This window comes from Pygoscelis adeliae, unplaced genomic scaffold (assembly GCF_000699105.1).
Source record: "Pygoscelis adeliae isolate BGI_AS28 unplaced genomic scaffold, ASM69910v1 Scaffold7, whole genome shotgun sequence".
NCBI lineage: Eukaryota > Metazoa > Chordata > Aves > Sphenisciformes > Spheniscidae > Pygoscelis > Pygoscelis adeliae.
Window position 1 is genome coordinate 395,145 of NW_008825268.1, and position 9,740 is coordinate 404,884.

Consider the following 9,740-nt stretch of genomic DNA (forward strand, 5'->3'; position numbering starts at 1 on the left):
AGCGGGGGAGGCTCCCCGGGAAGCCGCGGAGCAGCCCGGCCGTGGCGGTCGTGGCTGCGGGGCGGTTGCGGGAAGTCCTCTGCCTTCCTGAGCGGGACCGGAGGGAGCACCGGCGGGCCTGGGAGGTGTGCGCGCTGCCTCTGCTGGGAACGGGTGTGTAGCACCGGCCTCCTCCCTGGCTTTACCAGCACCCACTGACCTGTTTATCCCTAAAACCTGCGAAGTCTCCAGCTGGGCTTTGCTGGCAACACAGAAAGCAGGTGCAAATTAAAAGGAGACATTGTTCCGAAACACTAGGAAATAATAAAATGTCTAACTTGGCCCCTAAATATGTCAGATGACGATGCTATTGGACACAGCCTGTTTTGTGTGGGATTTCCTATTTGGTAGGTGAGATTTACTAAAGCATGTTCGTGCTGGAAGATGTCCTCTGCCATTTGTTTCAAAAGTAGAAACTAATTACTAGGAGACTGCTTTAGGAGTCTCTATTTTCCTATTTCTGAGCCGCAGGGAGAGGATGCAGCCAGGAGTGCTCGTTCAAGCAAGCATTTCTAAGCTGAGGTCGGATGTTCTGGGTTTAGCAGATGATCTACTTAAAATTGGGTTGGAAATTCTTGCATTGCCTGATTATTTTCATGGGGCGCAGCGTGCCTTGGTTTCTTTGATGCCCCTAGCATTTCAGATGCAACAGGTAGAGACTTGTGCAGTGCTTGTAACTTGTGTATCCGCAGCAAAAAGCTCAGAAGGATCACATATTGGTACTTGGTGTAGGAAGAAGCATGTTTATTTAAGGTTACTTGAAAGGGAAACCGCGTACCCTTATCCTAATGCTGATCTTCCGTGAAATCAAAGTGCTCTTTGGGGAAGCGTGGATTTCTCTTTCCTCCCCTTCCTTCTCTTGCCGGTTTTCTCCTCTAAACCCTGGTGAATAATGCATTGAGCTGTGCTGCATGTAATGGTCTTACCTGTACCACGTAATTAACTATTTACTACTCTTTAGCTAGCGGTTATTCACGGGGAGGAGAAGGCTGTGTCATTAGACGAAGCGCATTTTCTGTGCTTGGTTGCGGGGAAAGTCTCCGGGTCCCTGGCTGAGGAGGGAGCAGTCCTGTGCAGAAACCTGTGGCTGATACTGCTGCCAGGGAGCACTAATTCCTGCTTAGTTAGGGTTTATCTCTGCTTTGTCTTGCCAGTCCCTTTCCCCTTTTCCTGCCCCTTCCTTCTCTTGGTTTGGGCACTGTAACTTTTGCAAGTGAAGAGAGCAGGAGTTGGTGATACTCCAGGCTGCTCTTTTCCATCTCCAGTAGGCTCGGTCGCAGCAGGACGTCTGCCTCTGTGCAAGCCACTTAGCTGAGATAGCTGACAGCTAAATCGTGGTGTCGAGTGGTGGATGCGTTTGCCTTTCGCTGCATCCTCCTCCTGTGATATTTTTTTTTTGAGCATGTTCTTCACTATTAAAAAAAACCCAAAACCCAACAAAACCTGTTTGTGTCTTTCTGCTTTACAGCCCCACGCACAGGCAGGGCTGCACTGAAATTGCAGGTGACAACTGAGAGAGCCCAGAAGTCACAGTGGTGGTGTGAATTTTGAGGTTGATGATGCTTCTGAGGAATCAGGTGTTTTAAAATGAAAAGAAGTATTTTAAAAAAAGGGAAAAAAAAAAAAGGAAAAAAGCTCAGCTAATAGATGTGCCAGGATCTTGCTAACATGAGCACTGAGGTAGCAGACAAACCCGGAGCGCCTCTGCTCAACACCAGGTGTTAACGCTTACTTGGGGAGCATCATCTCTCTTCCTGTAAATCGTGCCAGGCACTGTTGCGGTCTCTTTGGACAGGCAGCAGGTAGGGAGGACGAGTTTTACGGCTGTGTGTTGGCGTTTTTACTGCCGGCGCGTGAGCCCTGCCGCTGCCTTGGGACATGCTCTCAGACAGCTGCCTTTGTCACTAAAGCACCTTCCCTTGCAAATTATTGAGAGCTTTATGAATGATGAATGTTGGGTGGTGGCTTATGATGCTCTCCGCCCCAGATCTGTAGTTCTGGAGCTGTGTCTGCCTCTGTAGGCAGCTCACCCTGAGCTCAGGGGCTTTCGCCAAGCCTGGTCCTGCTCCAGCTCCTTGCTGCCACTGCGGCCCACAGCAGGATGCAGAAGTGGTCTGGGGAGGCCGTCTTTCTGTTTCAAAATAAATAGATACCATTTGAGATGCCTGGATGGCATCCAGAATAAAACAGGGGAGCAAGGTTGAGGCTGGCAGTGCTTCAGTGTGCCTTTGTTGAGTTGGTCATTTCTGCTTCAAGTCAGAGTGCAGCAACTTCTGCCGCTGGCTGGGAGCATCCTTCCCTGCCTTGAGACCACAGCCTCTGCAGGACTTCTTGGTGGTGGGGACCGAGCCCCTGGCCTAAAGCTGTGAGAGCCGTACTGCCTGACTGGAGAACTTTCCCCTGGCAGCTCAGAGCTGTTGACTCCCAAATTTGCATGCGGTCTGGGCCACGAGAGGATGACACGGACTCCCTGCCACCGTAACCCCCTGGCTGTACAGAAGCCGGGGTTCAGATCCTGGAAGCATCACCTGAGCTTTCCTCTTATGCAAGAAAAGCCTTTCTCCTAAAGCTCAAGCCTTTCTCTTAAAGCTCAAGCTTTAAGCAACTTTGCAACCAGCTGCGGAGTCCTTAAAAAGCAGTGATGGCCAGGGTATTGACTGCCTAAAAGTAACACCGGTCTCATTCAGCAGGCCCGAGATCCAGCTGTATCCCAAGGTAATCATTTCCATTAGAGGTAAAATTAGGCTTTTTCTGGTTTTTGGCTGCGGCTCCCGGCAGAAGCTGCTGAGAGAGGAGGGGAATGAGCCATGCTTTTGTTCATCGTTACCGGGAGTGGTGATGATTAGCACCACGCTCTGCTCTGTAGGCTTACTTCAGTGTTTAAAGGGTTGGTTACCTGAGGGCTGGGTTTCGCAAGGAGACTCGTTATTGCTGGTGATGATGGATGAAGCAGGATTATGGCTCGCGAGCCAGGTCAAGGTCGTGCAGCTGAGAGTTAACAGGCAAACCCTGTTAGTTCTGCTAAACACGCAGGTTTGCAGAGAGATGGGCCCACACTGATGGCACCTCAGCTGCACCGCTTGCTGGAGGTGGTGCAGGGATATGCCAATAGCATCCCTCCCATGGCCCCGTGTGTGTACCCAGGGCTGCTGTCTGACGTGAGAAGGGCTGGGTGATGCTCGGTGCTGTTGCTTGTGGAGCTGCAGTGCCTCTCACAAACGTGCTAGCAGGTGGCTGGAGATCCCCTGGGGACGGACGTCCCCCATGCCAGCGTTTGCTGTCGCTTCCTGTGCCTGTTTCTGCTGGCACGCAGTGCTGTGCTATGCTGCTTTTTTTCTTTCGGGTTTAGATAGCTATATTATTGAAAGAGATAAGAGGGAATTGCAAATAAGGCCAGTAAAACATTAATGTCATAGTGACTCCCTGCATCTTCGGTATGTGCTGTACAGCATTATGTTTGCATATTCTACAGAAAATCATGCTTTCTTAAAAAACAAACTATTTATTGGCATTATTTATGATCTCTTCTGGAAAATAGGAAATTACAAGTGCCTTTGTATCCTCTGTTCGGCTGTTGGGACCCCTGGAGACGGGAGAAAAGGTAGCACCTTAAAACCTTTGGAGTTCTTCGGAGTAGTTTAAATTGTCTTAACTCCACATATAAACATCATGACTTTGATGCCTGGACTTTGGTCCAAGATGCCTCCAGGAAACAAGGTGGCAGTGAGAGGAGATGCTTTGGGTTTTCTGTACATACCTGGGTACCCATACATTCCCTTTGCCCTGTAACCATCTTTAAACCATTACACCTTACATCTTAATACCGTCAGTCTGTGCTTTGCAGGCTGTAGTCGGCTGATCACCTGAATTTCCTGGACTCAAAAATAATAGTAATAAGAAAAGATTAACACTGAGAGTAACAAGAAAGGGAAACCTCTGCCTGTCAGCAGGAGCGGCTTTGCGAGACAGGCAGCTGGACTGCTACCGTAAAATTTTGTGGTGCATTAGGATTATTTGTGTCTTCCTTTCCCCCAAAACACACTCAGTAATGCCTGCATGTTATTTGAGCTCGAGCACCTTTTAGAGAAATACTTAGTCTTGCTTTAAAGGCTAATTGAAGGCTACCACATCTCTGGGAAAATCCTCCTAAATATTTAGTGTGTCGTGTTATAAATCCCTGACAATAAAGTAAAACGTCCCTCCTCCCTTTCAGAGCATCTCTGAGGTAGAGAGGACTCGAGGCTTCCTATGCATTAAAAGAAAAGCATGTGAGTAGTGCAAAAGAAATTACTTCCACCGTGTAATTTCGCGTACTGCTGCCATATGTGCCAGCTCTATTCCTTTAGAAACCAGTGGCGTATGGGTTTGGTTGGCTGGATACAGGCTGTGTTCCCTAGTCAGGAAGCCACTTGGCTTTGAGAAATTGAATTGCATTTATTAACTCTGAAATGCTGTCGAATTAAACAGCCGTTAAGCACCGACACTGTAATCTCATATTTGTAATGACCCTGGAGGTTGTGGATAATGAAAATATAAATGCCATGGCCTGGAATGAAATTAGAGACCTCATAATCACTAAAGATGGGGTTGGCATCCTTCATGTTTTCAAAGGGCTGGAAATCAATATCGGGTCATTACAGGGTTGAGGGAGGTCTTGAAAACCTATGGGTGGAAATCTGGAGTTATTGCTCTGTGCTAGCAAGTTCATTCTGCCTCCCTAACCGGCTCCGAAGCCTGGCTCTGTCGGTATTAGTGGGCACGTTTGGTGGAAGTATTGGCCCCAAAGCAATGGTTGTGGTCGCAGCCCTTGCCGGCACAGACTGCGCACTGAGCGAGGACTGAAAACACCACAGGGCAGCACTGGGTTCAGGGGAGAGGAGCATTAAAAACTGCTTATATAGAGGATATGCAGCATGTTTCGACTTGGTCAAATAGCTAAATACCTTTTTCTCTTCTAAAAGAAAATCATGGCTAGGGTTTGTTGGGCGCATTCCCGCTGTGGATAGATGAGTACCGGAGAATCCTGAGCCTGGGGTGCTGTTGCTGTGCCGTGGTGCTGCTGTGGATGCTGCCTATGAGCTCGCTGCTTTTAATCAGCAAATCCAGTAATGAACCTGCTTAATGGTTTCAGTCCCTTGTCTCTGCACTTCTACAACTTGAGCTTTTCAGGATTTAAAAGCACAGCCTGACACCTCAGGAAAGCATCCCAGTGGGGCTCTGCACCGGGAATTGGGCAGCAGCCTGGATGAAAACCTCTGGCAGTGCTGGATTTCAACCGAGGGCAGGATGCGATCTGTCTGGGCTTCCCCATATCCTTTAGGTAACGTTTGTTGGGAAAACGGCAGCACTCTCTGTGGGTGAGTTGCAGACAAGTGCCATCTCTGTGCATTATTCAGCTGGAAGGAAAGAAAACTGCATCGAGAAGCCTCTGTTAAAAAGGAAGATAAGTTATTCCTGGGCAGCTCACGTGGCTCAGCAACAGATTTTAGTCTGGAAACTGCATATTAAAAGTATTTAGTCAAGCTGCTGTTCTTTGCAGCCTGTGATGAATGCACCAACAAGGCAGTAAGGCTATTTATTTTGGTTTTCTCCCTAATGAATTTTTATATTTATTTATTATGTGCTTCTTTATAGACAATCTGTTTGAGTGAATAACATTTGCCTGGGAACCGATTTTTTATCTCAAAGGTAGTTCAATAAAATGGTTCATAGTCCCATGTACCAGAATAATCCGCATTTAACGCACACAAACCCATTGAAACCTGAACCAACAGGATCGAAGCGTGTTGTCTCCAAAATGATGCCAGGCACTTTTAACCTTGGTGTTAGTTTCCCTGTTCTTATTATAGCCTCAATCAACTGAAATAGCTGAAGGAAAAAATAGTCTGGGGGCGGGGGGAGAAGAGCACGTTTGCCTTTAGCACGTTCTTGAGATCTTGAGTGTGGTGGCCGCTCGTTTCTCTGTGGCTTTCTGCAATAAGACCAGCCCAGCTTTGAGACCCAGCCGACATGTGGCCTCTTTTGGCATCCCATGCTTTGTTGATGTTTTAAAAATAACTCTAAAGCACGGGTCTAATGCCAGGTTAAGGTGCCGGGATGACGATGCTGGAAATCACTGTCCTCCCCTGGTAGGCAGGAGAAGAGGCAGCTGATGTCCGGGGGTGGCATCCCTTCAGCCCCTGGAAGCTGCTGCCAACCGCACGGGCTGTTTGCAAAAGATGGGCGCGCAGAATTAAATGGGGATCCCTGGTTCAGCTCGTCCAGGTCAGCGAGCAGGTATTTGATGGTGATAATGATCAGACCCGATTTGAACTAGGAATGGGTGAAGCCAGCAAAGTCAGGGCTGTACCATCCCGCATCTCCAGTGCACGTCTAAAACCTGTGCTTTTTCTCTATTAATTTAATCAAGGCGGATTATTTTTAAAAAGGCTCCGCTGTTCATTAAGGATATAATTATCTTTATAACTAACTGCTTGTGGCAGATTTTTCCCTCTCCTGATTTGCAGTCAGCCAGCAGTTGGTTTTCAGCATGCCTGGGTTTTGATTCCCATTCTCCTTCCTCCCTTCTCAGCTGGTTTTGATTTGATTTTACTTACTAAGTGAATTTGTTGGGGGAAAGAAAAGCATTTGTCATTCTGCCCTACGCAGAATCAGGTCTAGGGACATGTAAGATAAGTCCCATTCCTGGAAATGTGCTTGGCAGCCGCTAGTGGATAACAAGGCCATACCATAACTCGTGCTGATACATCTGGGAAACTGAGGCGAGGAGAGAAACTGGACCAGGGTCCTGGCTCTTTGAACAGCCTATTTCAGTGTATTTAGTTATTAATAGTATTTAACAGCAATACTATATGGCAAAAAGTGAATCCCTTGTGACCCAGCTAAGCAGGACTGTCCTGCACTGGGCGATGCGTTGCAAAGTACCAGCGTTTATTTTGCATTCTAATTTTGATCAGATATTCTGCATCTTACAAGAGCCGTTATGTGGAAACCTGTATCAGAACGATGTTAAATTATCCTTCGTTTGGGGAGGGATCAGCTGTTGCATTGTAGGTGCAGGAAAGCTGCTTTCTGAGGTGCTCCATAGAATATTGAACTTGGAAGAGGAATAACATAGTGCAGCAGTATCTGTGCTACCCGAGCATCTCCTGAGCATGGCAGGGATGCAGCAGGAGGGGCTGGGGAAACTGTTTTCTGTGGGCTTGCTGAGGCAATCGCTTGGTAACTTTTGTGAGTTGCTATATCGTGCAGTAATTTAGTGCTTTGGAAGCCTTACGCCGTCCCAAAGCATTTCCATGTTTCTTAAATCTCTCAAATCCTCAGAAAACTAATCACTTTGATATTTAGAAGAACTGGAGTTGTCCTTTCCACGCAGAACCTAAATGCCTTTAATCTGATTTATTAACTCGGTGTAGAAAACGGGGACTTCATTCAGTGGGACCGTGCTCCAGGGATTATTCCCCTTCATTTTATGACATAGAGCAAAATAAATAGATAGCTTTTTTTTTTTCCAGCCAGCACTAATGAGATATTTTGCATACAGCTGAACATAGTCATGAAACCCAAAAGGATATCTGAGGTTTTAATTTTGGCATCCTGTTGTGTCTGCGCAGGAACGTAGTGATTTATCCATCGAGCTGATACTTTGATGATTTGTAGCCATTTAATTTTTTGCTAGGATGGGGTTGTTTGAGTTTTTGCAATCATTTTGTAGTTATCCGAAGCATTACAAGAGGGCATAAAATAAACTGCGTAAAAATAACTGCCAGTGAATTATTTGTTGAAGTTGAGGTAGGAGCCAGCTGCCTGAAAGCAATGCCTGTTTGGGGGCTTTTTTTTTTTTTTTTTTTCCTAAGCAAGTGCCTTATTAAGCTGATGAGGCAGGACACTTTCAGCTAGCGGATTTGATGGTATTTTTGTTAATTGGTGGTCGGGGTTCCCGCTCGGGCTGGCCTGTGAGTTGGAGGGAGGAGGGACAGGGCGGCACGGGTCACCCATGGGCAGAGGGGACTGCAAGGCAGGAGCTCTGCCACGCCGATGCCGGGCAGGAGGCGGGCGGTGTTATCGGCAGAGGTGGGCAGGTGCAATCCCAGGTGGGCAGGCTGAAGGCCGTAGTGGTTGTCATTTCAGTCTCCCAAATTGTTTTCCTCCCTGCAGAGCTACCGCCCGGGGTGCGGGGGATCCCGTCTCCGGCTGCAGGACCCCCCAGGCATCTCTGAAAGGCGCTTCAGGCTGGGTCCCTCGTCCTGTGGGAAAGCAGCTGCCGTGGCAGGCAGGGGAGGCGGCGGGTCCTCGGGGGGTTATTGTGTGGTCCCTTTGGCAGGCAGCGAGAGCTGGGATGCGGCGAGGAGGTGTTGCACTGGGAAGAGAGTTGAGGGCAAAGGACTCCTGACAGGCTTCATTAGCCTGCCGCTCACAAAGCGGCCCTAATTAGGGACCTAGCTGTGGAGCTGATTGATGGGTGCAGTGGAGCATACTGCAGCCCCGGTCCTTGTGGTGCCGCAGAGCTGAGACGGGGCGGCAGGGTCTGGGTGCTGGCTCCAGCGAGCAGGGACCGGAACTGCTCCGCTCACCTCGCCACAGCCGGAGGAAAGCAATTGCAGCGCTCGAGTGCAATGTGCTTTGGTAAAAACGTGGTGCCCGGTATTGCTTCAGAGCGAGTCGTAGACAGTGCGTTCATCAAAAGATCATCGGGATGCCAAAAAAATAGGTAGGGATGGGCAGAAATGGTATTGCTTTGGTGCTGTGTGCCCTGTTTGCAGGTCCGAGGAGGGGACCAGGAAATGCAGCGTGCTGGTACAGGGCTGCTGCTGGCGCTGAGCTGGCGTTTGTGCCGACAGCCGCGTCCGGCCGCCGGTGTGCAGCTGAGCTGGAGCCGATGCTTATTCGTGATCCTCTTGTTTCCGTTTGACCTTCTCCTGTTACTACCTTTTACCATAAATAAGTCTTCATGCCTGGGGATGTTTATCCCCAGAAGTGTTTCTGGAGCATCATCACGCTGCCTCCAGCAAGGCACAGCCCTCGCACTGGCTCCCACGCTCATCCGGGCCACGGTCCCACAGAAATGGGACTTCTGGGGACGCTCCTCTGGAAGCAGCGGTGGGATGGCACTGGCAGGACCGCAGCGTGCTCTTCAGACCCATCACATGTTGTGCTTTGTTCCCAAAGATGTGGAAGCCTTTGGCCTCTGTGGAGGGCATCTGCCGCCTGAGCTTTCCGTGTGGCCAGGTCCCTAACAGGGGACTGTCCCCAGCCTGGCTGAGGAGGGACTGACTTTCTCTACCGATTCTGCATTCAGGTATCTGCTGTCTTCCAAGCTAGCAAGGTTTTACACTTACCCTCGCCGCAGCTTACACCCCTGGCGCGGCATTTATACCATGGCATCTCCTGCCATGGTGGTCTCATTTTGCTGGGATTTAATGGAATTAGCTGGCAAGTATTTATTCAGGGTTGGGGGAGGCTGTTTCATGAGCAAGCCCGGATGGAGGGATGCAGCACACAGACTTGAGGAGTCCAGGGTGAGGCCCACGGTGATGCTCTGCCCCGGGACTGCAGCGCCCGCAGCTCGCTCCCCGAAGTGGCACAAGCAAAGCCATAACCACATGCGTGTTTTTCAGGGGAATATCTGTGTTCCTATAATTGAGCTTTCCTAGCCCTGTCTCTTTTCACTTAACGTTTTTTCCCCTGCTGCAAGGTTTGCC

The 9,740-nt window shown here is 49.1% G+C and overlaps 1 protein-coding gene across 1 annotated transcript in view; it reads left to right on the forward strand.

The window, feature by feature from the left end:
* Positions 1 to 8,076: 8,076 nt before the first annotated feature.
* The window catches only part of RAMP1 (receptor (G protein-coupled) activity modifying protein 1), an 11,072-nt gene continuing 9,408 nt past the window's right edge, over positions 8,077 to 9,740 (forward strand). Inside the window, exons 1-2 of the mRNA XM_009329663.1 lie at positions 8,077 to 8,112; positions 8,802 to 9,267. Of these exons, the coding sequence (XP_009327938.1) occupies positions 8,077 to 8,112; positions 8,802 to 9,267 (502 nt within the window). The remainder of the gene's footprint in view (positions 8,113 to 8,801; positions 9,268 to 9,740) is intronic.